The 15876-nt window shown below is 49.8% G+C and overlaps 1 protein-coding gene across 11 annotated transcripts in view; it reads right to left on the bottom strand.

Moving 5' to 3' along the window:
- dab1a (DAB adaptor protein 1a) overlaps window positions 1-15876 on the bottom strand; it is a 133288-nt gene that overhangs the window by 11532 nt on the left and 105880 nt on the right. For 7 of the 11 annotated variants that reach the window (XM_029149386.3, XM_055507672.1, XM_029149391.2 and 4 more), the window contains 5 exons: window positions 12047-12186; window positions 10796-10894; window positions 6419-6550; window positions 3700-3819; window positions 3359-3397 (listed from right to left, as the gene is read on the bottom strand). In XM_029149386.3, the coding sequence (XP_029005219.1) occupies window positions 3359-3397; window positions 3700-3819; window positions 6419-6550; window positions 10796-10894; window positions 12047-12186 (530 nt within the window). Of the gene's footprint in view, window positions 1-1650; window positions 1705-2993; window positions 3057-3358; window positions 3398-3699; window positions 3820-6418; window positions 6551-10795; window positions 10895-12046; window positions 12187-15876 lie in introns of all 11 variants that reach the window. The other 4 variants (XM_029149397.2, XM_029149392.2, XM_029149393.2 and 1 more) reach the window with 2 other exon arrangements.

The raw sequence follows: 15876 nt of genomic DNA, 5'->3' as shown, positions 1-15876 counted from the left end.
CTCCCACCATTCACAAAAAGACCTTCAGAAGGTAACTCCTGGCCCATGAAGCTGATGCTGTTGCGTTGGAACTGACTTGCTTCTCTCATAACGTTGTCACTCCTCTGGACTGAAAGGCACAGAAGACGCTCCGGCTCTGAAAACTCCCCCATTCCCCAGTCGTTGGGAACTTCAGGAGGCTGCCCACATCTTCAGTGTGACGCGAGTGCAGCAGTTTTGACATTTTGACAGAGCAGACCTGCTGTGACCAGGCTGCATTTTTCATGCACGCAGCACAGGCTTTCTGCCGCCTCCGAGTCTGGCGTCGGCTTTAAATTAAATTAGATTGCCTTCAAAATACAACACAAAGCTGCCTGCTGCAAAAACAAACCGAAATTTCTCTGATCCATTTATACGTCTGTGATCCAAGGTTATGGCTGCTCCCACTCACTGGAAGCAGAAAGGACTCGAATTCATTGTGTTCAAACCGGAATGGACAGTCGGTCCAACTGGTTGCACAACAAGAGAGAAATATTGGATTTGCTCGCATCCAGGCTGCACCGAGGCAATCCAAAACACAGCGTGTGTCATCGGCTGCGAGAGGAGAGAAATTCTGGGGTGCCTGTAAGCTCCTTACCAAAGCTGGGGATGAGATGCAGCCAGAAACCCAGAGGATGAGTCCTAACCAGTCCAGTTCGAGGAGTTTATTCATTAAAGGCCTACTGCAGGCAGATGGATGGACTGGATACAGATCAATTCCAGTGTCTACTGTGGACACGTCCACGCGCGGAATATAAGCCTGGTTATTGTGAGCGTGAAGATTTTAGCAGATTAAATCAGGCGGTAATATAACTAGCATCTTTATAGGCTGATAAAGAGCAGCTGAGTTATAGTGGAGCCCGACAGTGGTCAAGGTCATCTTTCATTATAACCACAGGGAGAGTGAGCCAATAACAGGGGCTCACACACACACACACACACACACACACACACACACACACACACACACACACACACACACACACACACACGCACACACACACAAACACACACACACACACACACGGTAATAAAGGTTTACCCTGCAGAAAGTCTCACGTTTGTACATTGCTCCTGGCACACAGGATAGAAACAACAACACAAGGCCATGCACATTTAAAGTCGGACACATCGTTCATGTCCATTAAAACAATACAACACTCACAAACTGTGCATTCACTGCGATCTGCGATGAGGTCGTGCAATTTTTTTTTTGCCGCATTCACCGATGGCAAATCACAGCCAGGCATGCGTCATCAAGCGTGCCGACACACACACACACACACACACACACACACACACACACACACACACACACACACACACACACACACACACACCCAGCAAACCATAACGAGCAGGCACCACGGAGCACAAGGAGAAGGACACGAGCCATCACAGTTACAGCACACTGCAAAGGAGCACTGGGTCCCAGCAAACCTCTCAGGGGTTAGGACAGTCGCAAACACGCCGGATCGCTTTGGGTGAGATGTTAAGGGGGGAGTCAATTTGCAAAATGAGAGGGTCGCTAGGCTCTCAGGGGAGAGGGCGCCAGAGGGAAAGGCTTTGAGCGGCTGAGAGGTTTGTCTGAGGGGGAGGCAGTGGGTCGCGGGCAAACACTCGGTCACTCACGGGGTGTCGCTTTGGGACGTCATAGACCCCTTCCTTCTGCTGACTGGTGGGAACCTACACAACCGGTCGATAGAGTCAGAGAACAGCCAAAAGAGCTCGTTACCGCTGGTTGAAACCAAACACATGAAACACATCACGATGGGACTCTGGATGTCAAAACACAGACTCGGACCCCGACTCCTCAGGAGCCACATCAATCACTAGCGCGCGCGCGTGTGTGTGTGTGTGTGTGTGTGTGTGTGTGTGTGTGTGTCTGTGTGTGTGTGTGTGTGTGTGTGTGTGTGAGTAAGTGAGCGAAGCAGTAATCAGAATTAGAAATCTGCGGCTCCTCTACCAGGACTGTGGTGATGCTCCCTCTTTCTCGCCTTCGCCCCAATAAAGAATGGATGAGGCTGCTTATCACAGCTACAGACGTGTAATAACTCAGATTGTCATACACATGGAGACATGTAATATCTCTGTCACACAGTTTGACAGTGTGCGATGAAAAGTAACAATGAGCACTGACAGCAAAACACATACCTGTGAATCATGGGATCCTGTGATTTTGTCTCGCCTACAGTTTCAGTGTTTCAAGGAAAGTTCTTCCCAAGTGAACAGATGAAGAATCTGGGAATCTACTTATTAAAGTCAATCTCATTTCGGCTCCTTCTTTCTAGGCCTTGTTTATTTCCTTCATATGTTTATTTCCAGAAGCTGCCATCTTTATTCATACACCAGTTCCTCTGTGACTGGAGGTTGGCTAAGGCTCGCGTTCTTTACGTCCTTGTGTGTTTGTGAGTCGGGGGTGGGGGGTGGGGGGGGGGGGGGGGGGGTGTATATGTTTATGCACGCACCAGCACTTCGTCTATTTTCAATCCATTTTATTTAAAGATCAAACGACAAGCTGGTGATTAATCTTTCTTTCCACCGCTTTCTTTCATCTCCTAGAGAAAAGAAGGGGGAGGAGAGGTGAGAAAAGAGGAGGGGCCCGGCTTCCGCAAAGGGCCAGGAATAACAACTTACACCCCCCCTTCCCCACCCCCCCCCCACACACACACACTTTGTCCCTCGGAGGTCTTCCTATGCCTCCAGGGAACGGCTGCATTCCCTGTGGTAGCTAGCTCTGGTTGTCAGGGGCCCCCTGGAGATCAGGCTGCTTGTTTCCCTTTGATTCTACATCCCCCTGTATCCACATTTCATATGAAAAAATGAACGCCACAACGTATTTCCGCCATTATCCCATGATAAGAAGCAAGTAGCTAGCAGCTTTAAGCAGCTCCTGTTTAGTAGCTTAACCGCAGTATGGATTCGATTACAGGTCGATGAAGAGACACAAGCGGACAAGACAAGCTTGTGAATACCTGATAAATGCTCTCTTCTGATTGGTCGCGAATGGGCTCGTGTCCCGCCTCAAACACAATGTACTACAGCGGCAGCCGTAGCGGGAGCAGAGGAAAACAAGAGGCAGGAGGGAAATTGGAAGATAGAGAAATTGAGAGAGAAGTGGTGACACTGCAGAAGCGGTTAGTCAACAGAGTCAATACACTGGTTAGGAATTCTCACAGCACCTGAGACGAGTAATAAACCTTTGACCTACTCATGCACCCTAACTAGCAGGCATGCACAAAGACACATCGCCACGCTGTCACCAAACAGAGGCTGTCTCCCCACAGTGCACACAGAGAGGAGCAAGCTGAACGGCCAGTACCGCAGCAGGTGAAGTTACCTGGTAGACCGGGTCCTCCAGATCCTCCTCCAGTATTGTCTGCGGGCGAGCGGCGGCGGGGGAGAGAGGGCGAGAGCAAAGGGGGAGGAGAGGGAAGAGGCGGAGAGTTACGCCGGTGGAATAGAAGGTGCGGGAGGAGAGCGGAGGAGGACTTTCCCAGCATTCAGACAACCATCACAGAGACAGCGAGGGAGAGATATTAAACTCAGAGCAGAGGGAGGTGAGCTGGTGGCAGATGGCGCCTCTCTTACTGTATGTTTCATATGACTGTTCCCTCAAGATGAAGCTCATAATACTTACACACAGATAGAACAAATATGGAGCGCTGTCCATACAAGTACCTGGTAGACCGCCTGCTCGCACTGCTTGTCTTTCTGAGCCTTCTTCTCCATCTCCTCTCTCTGCTTTATGTCGTAGATGAGCTGGAACAAGTCTCGCAGGTCCAGAATCACAGGTTCGGCCTAGGACGACAGGAAAACGTTAGCTACATACTGTAGCATGATATGATTATTATCCAGCTACCGGATGCATGAGCCCAACAGAGCAAAACAAAGCAACAGTTTGTTTGTCCTTCAGCAGAATAAACCATGTCCGATGTGACTGATGTGATCGTTCCCTTTGCAGCATTCGTGTTCGCGTCACACGTCCAGCTTCCTCGTCCTAATAACTGCGCACGTCTCTCCTCCACACCTGCTTCAGACGATGAGAGCAGACAGCCAGCAGCAGCTTCCCTGTAAAGGGAGGACGGCTCCCGTCTCATAACAGCTGCCACAGCACAGAATCATGCAGTACAATGGTGTTTCAGTCCTAATCAATTATTGAGTAGCGCTACGCCAAGTGCAGCCAGAGTTCACAGACTGAGCGCCGCCCTGCACAAAGCGCCCGCGCTCCGGCGCTGACTTCCCGCTGCAGCTCCGCCGCTGAGGGGGAAACTTCACGCCTCTGGGCGACAGGCAGGATGATCTGGAGGGAGCGGCCAGTTGAAGGAGCACCCGTTTGGCTCCTGCAGCGACGCCGACGAACGACTCCAACATAAAGTAGTCGTTCCCTGCTGCAGACGTGATTTATTAAAACCCGCACTCGTCGGGGTCTGAATGAAAGCCACGCGTTCGTGCCGCTCTCCCAAATTAAATTCTGCTGCCGCTTAATGGTGAACCATCTCCGGGATGTTTCTGATTTTATTTCTCCATACATCAAATTTCCCTGAAGCTTAATTAAATCAGTTTGTGATTTTCTACATTCCCCGAAACTACTTATGAGACCTGCAGCCTCAACGCATAACTGGCAATTACGGTAGTAATGATGTATTTAAAAGCAGGCAGCATCTGTAGAATGTGCTGCTGTGGCATCGCGGCCTCCTCTGACATCGTTTAGATCGAACCCGGTGCCAAATGGCGAGACGCTGGCTGACGCCGCTGTTGCTTTTCGTCCTGAAGATGGGCCTGTTCTTTTCCAACCTCGCTCTCGCGTTACAACACCAGCCATCACACTACACATACTGTACCAAGTGATTCATAATGCACCTTGCCCACCGAGAACTATACGCGCTCTATGGACATAAAAATACATTTGGCTGGACTTTTCCATTTGGGCTGAAATATAAAGCTTTTTGCTGGGCATCAGTGAGTGAGCACTCTGTCCAGAGAAACTGGACTCACGGCTGATGACGGAACCATTTTACCACAACATTATTTTTCATTTGTTGATGCTGTTACTGTATGTTTTGCTCATGGTGGTAATTTAGTTCCCTATTTTTCAAAGGGCCCCAGCTAAAAGCTTTAATAGCGCCGCGTCCAGCACCAGCTGGCCTCTGTAGCCGTCCCTCAAAGGTTGCTTTACAACAAATAGACCTATTCATATTAATTTATAGTTGGAACCTTCTATAAAACATGATGACAGACAGCTCTACAAGATTGTCCTCAAAATCCTTTTCTCCACAATTAGTGGACTTCATTTGCCTTAAAATGTGCGATACAAACCCGCCGCTGTCGGCCTGTGACTTCCCCAAATTGGCCTTTTCCGAACGGCCTTAAGTCTCAGCCTTCACATCAACAGAGACGCTTTGTTAGTTCACATCAAAGCGGTTCCTTTCCAATTACAGCCTCGGCTATAAGCTCTCTGCCTCCACCTTCTTCATCGCCTGCGCCATACCTCACGCTCTGAGTGCAGGCGGAGGGGGGTTCACGCCATGGAAACGGGTGTAAAATATAATTGTGACCTTTCTCCAGGCACACGTGGGGTAAATGACGGCTTGGCTGAGCGATAGCCGCGCGTGGGAAGCGTTCGGCGGGTGAGCTGTGCATGCGTATCTGCCTAATGTGAGCCAAGGAGCGGTTCAGGGCCCTGCGAGGACGGATATACCATTAAAGTCGGTGACACACACTCAAACTCTCATCGACTCACTATGGGAAATCAATGCGGCCACGGAGCAAAGCAGCCGGACCCGGGAAAAAAAAAGCACAAACCAGGCACCGACCAACAAGAGCAACGGCGGCCGTACAGTAGAGGGTCCAAAAGCCGTGCTCAGTATCACACAGAGAATGTTCTCGCAAGAACGAGCGCGAAGCCTTTCATACACAAAGAGAAACACATTAAAAACCTAAAAGTAGAGCACTACAGGGGATACAGGGCTGTTTGATGAACAGCACAAAGAGACCTGAGCTGCTGCTCGAGAGTCCTTATCTAAATGTCAAGAGGTTTCTGCTTTTGAGAAAAGATCCTGATGAATCATACATTAACCTACACATAACAGGTGAATGGCAAAGCATGAAGAGAAGCTGGTTAACGCTCAGATGCTGAGGCGCACGCACACACACACACACACACACACACACACACACACACACACACACACACACACACACACACATACACACACACACACGTGCGCACACACACACACACACACACACACACACACACACACACACACATACACACACGCGCGCACACACACACACACACACACACACACACACACACACACACACATACACACACACACACACACACACACGCACACACACACGCGCACACACACACACACACACACACACTGACCGACTGTGCTGTCTTGATGGCCACGAAGCGGTGGTTCCCCTCCTTCCCGCAGACGTAGCCAAAGGCTCGGTGGTCCGTGATGTCCTTAGCGATGTAGGAGATCTCGTGGACCGCATGGTGGTGTTGGAGCACCTGAATGAATCAAGCAGATATGGACCAGACGTCACCAGACAGAGAGGACTTTTGTCTGCAAGTTATGCTGCTGATGTGGAACTCAAAGCTTCATTCTAATCATCAAATGGGTCACGTCCGATGCGCTTGTAACCTTCAGACACTGATCTGAACTGCTTAATGGAACTTTACTGCACATTAAATGAGGTTAAACGAGCTGCCATGAAACAATTAGGGACAGGAACAATTCATTCACACACAAAGATTAAAAATGTAGCTAAAGAATTCGCCGATCCCTCAACACATTTTCAGATCCAAAGCCGAAGCAAAGGCATGCTGCTTGTCCCGAGTGCCCCACACGCACACAAGTACTGTCACAGAGACCTTGTATCCTCTATTAAACTGCCCCTAGCCTCCCTGCCCTCTCTAGTTTAGCCTGCATGGGGAGCCAGGCTGGCATGGCCCGTGGCAGATGGCACTGTTTTTCCCGAGGACAGAGGGGAGACCAGTGACAATCACAGCTCAGCAAGCTGTCGACTTGATCACTTCATCTGTGCCCTCTCTCAGCACGCACACACACACACACACACACACACACACACACACACACACACACACACACACACGCCCTCTGTTAGACCACTAAATGTCTGCTTTGTTGTTATTGTCCGTGCCAGCTGCATGCTGGGAGCAGAGACACGTTGGCGTCGTAATGACCCAGCAGCCTTTGAGTGCATGCTAGGGGCTGGAGCAGCGTTTAAACACACACATCTGCTCACTTTGAAACTGTTCCAGGAGTTCGACATGGCAGAGCGGAGTGACACCCGTTTAGCGGGGGTGCACGCGCATGAACACGCGACGAAACACATAATCATGAGTCACGTCTCCGAAATTTAACAATTAGACTAATGATTATTATTATCACCTCTGATTGACCTGTGAAGGAGCACGAAGGCAGGCACACACACACACACACACACACACACACACACACACACACACACACACACACACACACACACACACACACACACACACACACACACACACGCAGAGCTCATTCACGGGGGTTATTGAATTATCTCTGGGTGGGTGGAGAGGTGACAGAGAGGGAGTCTGATTCAAAGAGAGCAAAGAATGAGATGACTGCGTAAATTCAATTGTTCTGCTTCGTCTCGGAGGCGGGAGCAAGAGTGAGAGCGGAGAGGAAGCCTACAGTACGGAGCGTCAGTGTTTGGTGTCTGGTTTGATTCTTTTATTTAGAGCTGAGGATGTTCTTCTTCTGGTGAAGCCTTTTCGCAGCGCGGGTCCTCAGACGTGGTCCTTCCTTCCTCGACACTCTCAGACTTAGTTTCAAAATAACAAAGGTTCAAATCGTTACTGACAGTTTACGGTCATTTTTTTATTCTGGTCCCTGTTTGACATAATAAAAAAAAGAAAACTGAAAGAGAGTCATAACTGCAAAAAGCAAATTAAAGTGAAAAAGCTGCAGCGTTCTCCAAAGGGTAACCCTGCAATATTAATGACGGAGCTGAATGTGAAATAGACTTTTCATTTCCAAGGCAGTGCTCTACTTTAGGTTCAAGACGACTGTTGCGTTTCGAGCTTTAACTTGAACCTGCACATCGCAGACACGCGCAACATCAAAAGCGACACGCGGAGTGACAGAAGCTGCAAATGCTTATTTTATGAGGCCTTTTCTCCACGAGACTGACCGGGAGCAGCTCGACTCAAGGCATTGTTCCTGGACAGAATGGTGAAATCAAACCCCAGGCGGGCGGCGCTGCAGACATCAGCCTCTCGAAGCTGCTTAAATAGCTGGAAAGTGGATTGTCTGCAAACACAGGTGGGCGTGTGGAAAGAGCCTACAGTGACTGTTGATATGCACTGCTGGTCCTCCCCTCAGAACCCCCCCCCCCACGCAGAGAGTCAGAGTCTCTGAGGGACTGTAGGCAGCATGCCCTTCAGCAGTAGCTGGCCACTGAACCAAGATATTCCCCTGTTCCACAGCGAGTGGGGGTGGGGGGGGTACTGCCGCTCCCTGGTCTTCACATGTCCCTCCTGGAGGGAAGACATCATCTCAGAGCCTTCGGAGGCTGTCCTGTCGCCAGCCTGTGGGACGCGGCTGAGATTAGCCGTAAGCTTTGAGCTTTAATGAGTTCCTGGAAAGCGCGAGCAGCGCGGCGGCCGCTCCTGCAGCGCTGCCTGTCAGTCCCTAACGCAAGCAGGCACGCACACAGAACCTGGTACCTGGAATTAATACTGGAGGTTCATAAAAGCAACCTTTCAAATCGTCCAATTGCATTTGACTCACAGATGGAGCTCCGGGCCAGTGGACGCGGCCCTTCGGTCGTACGCGTGAGCTGATGTGGAGCAGTGACGGGACGGACGAAACGGGACGCCGGCGCCGCGTGCGACCGGAGAAAGAGAGAACACCCCCCCCGCGCTAGATTAATGTCTCCCCCCCTTCCTCCCTCCATCCTGCGCGACCTTCCCTCCTCCGACGGAGAGGCCATCCATCCATTCGCTGGCCCATACATCCATCCACCCATCCCGCTGACTGATGCACAGGAGCGGAATGAGACTGTCAAGATCCGTGAACCTCTGCAGAGTCATTCTCTCTCTCTTTCTCTCGCCGACCCCCATCTTTCCTCCCTCCAATGCCATTAGGAGTGGTTGAAGGACTGGTAGTAAGGACAGCATATCTCTATAGTTAATATTAATGTGCGGCGACAGAGGACAAGGTCTCCCTGTAGAAAGCTTTACTTTGACATATGCTCTCTGAATTTCCATCCGGCTCTGTTTCAGTCTGCTCCTCCTTCCAATCCTCAGGGCTACACGGGTGCTGTCTCTTTATCTCTAACGGGGTGGAGATTTTGAAGCGTCGGAGAGGAGACTCATTGAATGAGAGACGTGGAGGTCATGATAAACCAAGTGAACAACTGGACGGGCGGGGGATGGATTTGGCCGGTGTGTGGGAGGTTACGGCACCCGTTGTGTCACGTAAACGCACAACGCCACTCCAGTCACAATCCGAGCGTCTGACAGCCAGACGGAGCCCAGCGAAAGTGACAGCTCGCGCTGCATATTCACGCGACGCGCTCAGCAGCAGATGTCGCCGCCGCTGCGCTGCGTTTTAAAAATCAGGCTGTTTCCCTCGGCTGCCGAAGCGCATTAGAAAGACGGTCCTCGCAGGATGCTGTCAACACACAGCGTCGAGCACCTGGAAACCCACGTCTGCAGAAGTTCCGGGGATTTAATGGGACACTTATTTTCCATTAGTAAAACCAAAGGAAGGTTAAACGGTCTGTTTAGGAAGGTTGTCCGCCAACCTGAGCGCAAAGTACCCTGGGAAATATGGGCTCTATATTTCTTGCTCAAGGAAACTGTGACAGGTACGGCCAGCTGGGGGATCAAGCCTCCATAAGACCTGTCAGAGGATCCTTGAGGAGGAAATCACTCTGGCCGCCTTCTCACTGGGCTCCAAGCATAACTTCTCTGATAGCATTTATTGTCCTCAGCAATATTAGGGGTCCTACTTTAAGGACCGGTAAAAAATCAAACATTGGGACCATCGTCTTTGTTAATTTCTAATATCGGCTGATTAGCATATGACAGTTGATGCACGCTGCCTCCTGCATTGATGGCATTGCATTGCATTATTTTCCAACCTCATTCATTGGTCCTTTCAGCTTCATTTTCAAACTGTAGGATTAGTAAATGCAAGCACGGCCATAAACATCAGCAGGGCCGACCTGTGTAGGTTGACCTCCGTCGTAAAACTGTCTCTCTGTCACAGAAACATGCAGGAGTCCACAACACAGGACCTTCTTCCTGTATTTGCCTTTTTGTTCTCGACACACGTGACCAATCAGCCAAGACGTTCTCGCGTAATTTGAAGTATGCTTGGATTCTTCCGCGTGTGAAATTAAATTGCTACAAGTTCAAAAACTCATCAACTGATTCAGACCAAAGCAAACGAATGAAAGCTGACATTGGACAATTACAAATGGCCGAGCGTGGACGCAGCAGTTCAAGCAGAAAAGCACCCGTGTGCGTGGGTGAGGTGGAGAATGGACAATATCCAACCAGTGCCGAGAGGCAGACAATGGGATCGACATGTTCTCTCATCTACTGAGGCCTTGTTCTTAGGGTTTCAATTAGGGCCTCCTGATTTCCCCAGGGGCCCCTCCCTCTCCTGGAGAAGCCTCATTAACAAAGGAAACACACACATGAACGCTCACACGCGTTGGTTTCGGAGCTCACCCCGGACTTCTCGTCGAAGATCTTGATCCCGCCGAAGGAAACCGTCAGAAACACCTTCTGCTTGTGTTCCCCTTTGGATCGAGCTGCTGCAGCGATGCCCTGAGGATGGGAGGACGCACGCACACACACACACACACACACACACACACACACACACACACACACACACACACACACACAAACAAGCATGTTAGGCAGAAACAGATAAATAATATAATAAATAATTCATCTACATCTGACAACTTGTCATAGAACAATATACACTGTTAAAAAAGGTTCATGTCCCTTTCAAAATGAAAATGCATGCATTAAATGGGTTTAATATTGGATTGAAGCAGCAAGAATACATAAATTATTTGAATATTAATTGTGTCTTAAAGTTTTTCTTTGTCAGGGAAATGACCCAGTTGTTCACATTCACTGGAGAGGCTTCTCCTCAGGCTTCATGAAGCTCCTCCCTCCACTTGAAGTGGCCTGATGGACGCGTGGTGAACGGTCCCCTCATTACCTAGGAGCGTCATTTCCCCTTTATGTCCACCCTATCGCCATTTGCATGGGCGTGTCACGGAGATCGGACAGTGGAGGGAGTCGGAATACGAGGGGGAGGAGCGGCGCCAAAGAAGAGGTGGAGAGATCAGAGAAGAAGAGCTGATGGATCTCCTGTCTGAATAAATGAGGAGGAGGGACGTGGTTTGATCAACGAGCTGCCCGTCCAGGCCTCGCTGCGCAGACGTACAACCTTTATCACTTTAAATATCTCCCAGAGTATCTGGATCCCAAGCGTTTAAGGACAATTAATAATGAATGAGATGCTCTAAACACTTAATGTGTTTAAAACACTGGCATAAATATGTAGAGTAAATAAGCCAATGCCAGCGTTGTTTTAAGTGTGCAACATTTAGTAAAGTGTTTGACATATTTAAACACTAATATTATTACATTAATAAGAATGGAGCCTGTTCCTATCTCACCTACTGTAGGACGGCGTCTCTCTCTGCTAAACGCCCCATCTGTCTAACTCTCCCTCTAATTGTTCCCGTCTCTGCAAATGAGACATTCACCCCCATCCCCTTCCATCCATATGGCTCCTCGCTTCCTCTGGCGCCAACAGTCCTCCTTTTAAATCGGATCCTCGTTTTTAATCTGGTGTTCCTCCTCTCTTGGCTTCCCGCATAGGGAACAGTAGAAACCAAGTTGCATCTTCTGCTTTTATTAAACCAGAAAATAAAAGAGAGAGAGAGTCGTCTTTACCTTGAGCTTCATCATTGAGTCCTGGCAAAGCTTGTCTCCACGGGCAGCAGTGACCTCGTCCAGGCCGATGAGCTTGGCCTTGTAGCGGACGCCATCGCCCTTAAAGCGCCTGATGAGAGCCGCCTCGCTGCGATCCTGCCCTGCAAGCGCACACACACACACACACACACACACACGCAGGGTGAAGTCCAGAGTGCACCTTCCAGTCAAGGACCTCCATCTCCCTCACACCGGCGCTAACACCTCGGGGTCATCAGTCACACACCGAGCAAATGACTGCCCAGGAATTCTCACAAACCAATGCACAGCTGCTGAAGTGAGCGACGACTAATGCTCGTACACGTGGGATTAACACACGTTGATGGGAAATGGTGTGACGTTCCCCTCTTATCTCCCCCGTTTCTCGCTGTCCCCCTTCTCCCCTCGCCGTCTATTGTGAGCATGATTGTCGGCATTGTGCGCATGCATTAGCCGGAGTGTTGACCTTGCTCTTGTCCAGGAAGGCTCTATGTTATCTCTTGATGTGACTACAACGCTCCCCTTCATGCGCACAATGCCAAGAGCTAAGTGAGAGACGGAGCGGGCGACTCCCCCCGTCTCCGTCCTCCTCGCATGCAGCTCCCGTGTCTCAGACCTGCAGTGCGTAAGCACGTCTGCCCCGAACACGTTTGTCTGCGTGCCTCCGCATTGTGTGTGTGTGTGTGTGTGTGTGTGTGTGTGTGTGTGTGTGTGTGCGCGCGCGTGCGTGTGTGTGTGAGACCGCTAGAGCGATAGTGAGAGGGAGAGGCATAATGATAATGCAGCATATTCAGATAATATATTGAGGCATTAGTTCTGTACTCTATAACAGCATGACTCTTGGAAGGTCATACTCGGCGTGATGGAGAGGTCCCACTCCTCCTCTCTTCGTTCTTCCACACTCCCTCCTTCCTCACAGAGGCCCCACAGCACTGCAGTGTAGAAGAAATGAGCCTTTTAACCCCAGGCGAGAGCATCGCGTTACTCTCAGCTACTGAATCATCTTATTGTCCTAATCTTCCTTCCTCTGACCCACACAAACATCCTCATTTTGAAATTTGCGTCCTCACCACCTACTGTAGATGGAATCACTGTCCGACTACCAGGATCCAGGTTTAGTGAAATTATAACTGATAAAGAACTCAAACCCATACGCACAAAGCTGGTGTGGATCCTCTGACTCTATTGAGAGCTGAGGAACGTCTGCCCTTATTTTGGAGAGAGTAAAGCTGCGTCTACTGTGCCTCATGTCAGAGAATGTGTCAGTGCTGTGAACGCTGCTGCACTCACACACAGGGAGAGAAGCTGAGAGGGTGAGAGAGGGGAGAAGGGGGAAAAAAGGAGAATACAAGTACCGTACAAGGGGTCGTCCAGGACGACTTCACCTGCTGAGTGGTTTGTATTATTACCTACAGGGAGCGTATTGTGTGAAAGACCTCTCAGTGTGTGTGTGTGTGTGTGTGTGTGTGTGTGTGTGTGTGTGTGTGTGCGTGCGCGGGAAGCTTTCAGTCTGCTGTAATTAAACGTGTGACCCCGCTGAGCGTCAACACAGCTAATGAAAGAGTCTTTCATTTCATGTTATGTTTCTCTACACACACGAAAACGCTTTGTGGTTCATGTCCGACGATCTCTCTCACAACCAACCAACAGAATCTACCAGCTCTGTGTGTGTGTGTGTGTGTGTGTGTGTGTATGCGTGTGAGGGACGCACATAAAGCCAAGAGAAGAAGATGAAAAGGTGGAATTGAACATGATGGATGGATGAATGACTGAGCGAAGCCTCCACTGGATAAATGTCACTTGGTATTAGAACGTTGTGACAGGCAGAACTCCCGTCTCTCACACACACACACACACACACACACACACACACACACACACACACACACACACACACACACACACACACACACACACACACACACACACACACACACGGCTCCACAGGTGATAGATGGCAGGCGGCTGCTGGCTGGGAACGTCTAGCCCTTCAGGAACGCCTGCAGCATCGCCGCTGGCAAACGTAACCTCCTGCCTCCTGGTGCCCCTCCATTACTTTCTCCTGGTTCCACTTTTACCTTCGTCTCCTCTAGAGAAGCTCCTCCTCATCTGCACATGCTGCTCAGACGGGTCACATGTGGACCACACGTGTGTGTTTTTTTAAATCGATCCGGCATATGAGAATCCGGCGATTGAGTTCGGAGCAGTCAGTACAGTTAACAGTGTGAGCGTAACAGCTAACAGTCCATTCACTTCATTAGCGGTTGGAGAGCGAGGCCGCTAGTTTGGGGACGCAGCAGCTCAGAACAGCAGATTCATGGGGCTCCGCTCCGCGTCGGACTCAAACTGTGTAAATGGCACAGACGCTGACGTGGCCGGAGACGGCCTCGCGTTGTCGTTGGCGGCAGCGGCTGGTGGAGAGCAGCCTTCGCTCCGCCGTGTTCCAGACGAAGCAGCACCCAGAGGCTCTTAACTAGAGCTGGGATGGTTCCCAGCAAACACTCTACAGCACATGAGGGACCCGGCAGTTACTCTTCAATTAATCCTGCTTCCAAAGCCTGCTGCCGAGCGTGTGTGTGTGTGTGTGTGTGTGTGTGTGTGCGTGTGTGCGTGTGTGTGTGTGTGCGCGTGTGTGTGTGTGTGTGTGTGTGTGTGTGTGTGTGTGTGTGTGTGTGTGTGAGTGTGTGTGTGTGTGTGTGTGTGTGTGTGTGTGTGTGTGTGTGTGTGTGTGTGTGCTCATACTTTACCTATCAGAGCCTTGTTCAGATGAAGCACTCACTCACAGTCGCTCTCACACAGACTCTTTTAAACCCACAAAGAGCATGTGCCAAGAAAACAACAAGCTTCCCCTTCAGCTCCTTGCTTAATTTTGGCAGATGGTTTTGGCACACAAAGGCTCACACTCGACTGAGTACGCACACACACACACACACACACACACGCTGCACAAACACAGCCACAGTTGCTGAGGTGAAAAGGAGATGATGAAGTACTGTTGCTCCTCATCAAATAGACGATATTCCTCTGCTGATGCACATTTGATCTCTTATTTGCAGCCTCAACGCCGCTGCTGTTTCTTTTCAGCTCACGTAGTTTCGCCTTAAATGTGACGTTTGCGCTGAGATGCCTCCAGGTGCCACTTGTGATCAGTTTGTGGGTTTAGATGCAGACGACGACTGACTCGCGCATAAGGAAACGCTCGCGTGGACGTAAACTAAGGCCTTTGGAACAATCCCAAACAGCTTCACTCCTGTTCGTCCTGCATCCGTCTTCTCTCTCCACCGCTGTGTGTTTCCTATTTACGTCCATCCACCTGTCCTCCAGCAGCCCGCTTTGTGGCAGGAAACCAAATTAGGGTTGAAAAATACATCAGGGACGAATGCAACACACTGGCCCCCTGCTGCCATTATTTTTGCTGAGTGATGGTAAATAGGAACATCTCTTAATGTGATGTTGTCCAGGATCACGATCCACCTATCCTCCATATAAGAGTTTAGGAATAGAAATTAGTGTACTGTAGGATGTAACGGTACCAACCAAGGTTATTTGACTGGTTTGTACTACTGTATGGTTTGACTCTAAACATAAAAATGAACATAATAACATGATTTTAAATTTTAACAGATTCTAAAGGTTTGACACATGATACAATACGTGATTCTGCAGAGTTACGAATGTGACTACATCAGCATCGTCCTCCTCTACCACAACTCACTGTGGCAAGAATCTACACTGAGCTGTAAACAAGCCACTGTGTCACACACACACACACACACACACACACACACACACACACACACACACACACACAC

Source organism: Betta splendens, chromosome 4, assembly GCF_900634795.4.
Source record: "Betta splendens chromosome 4, fBetSpl5.4, whole genome shotgun sequence".
Taxonomy (NCBI): domain Eukaryota; kingdom Metazoa; phylum Chordata; class Actinopteri; order Anabantiformes; family Osphronemidae; genus Betta; species Betta splendens.
The sequence above is the reverse complement of the archived record's forward strand: the minus strand, read 5'-3'. Positions and strand labels throughout refer to the sequence as shown.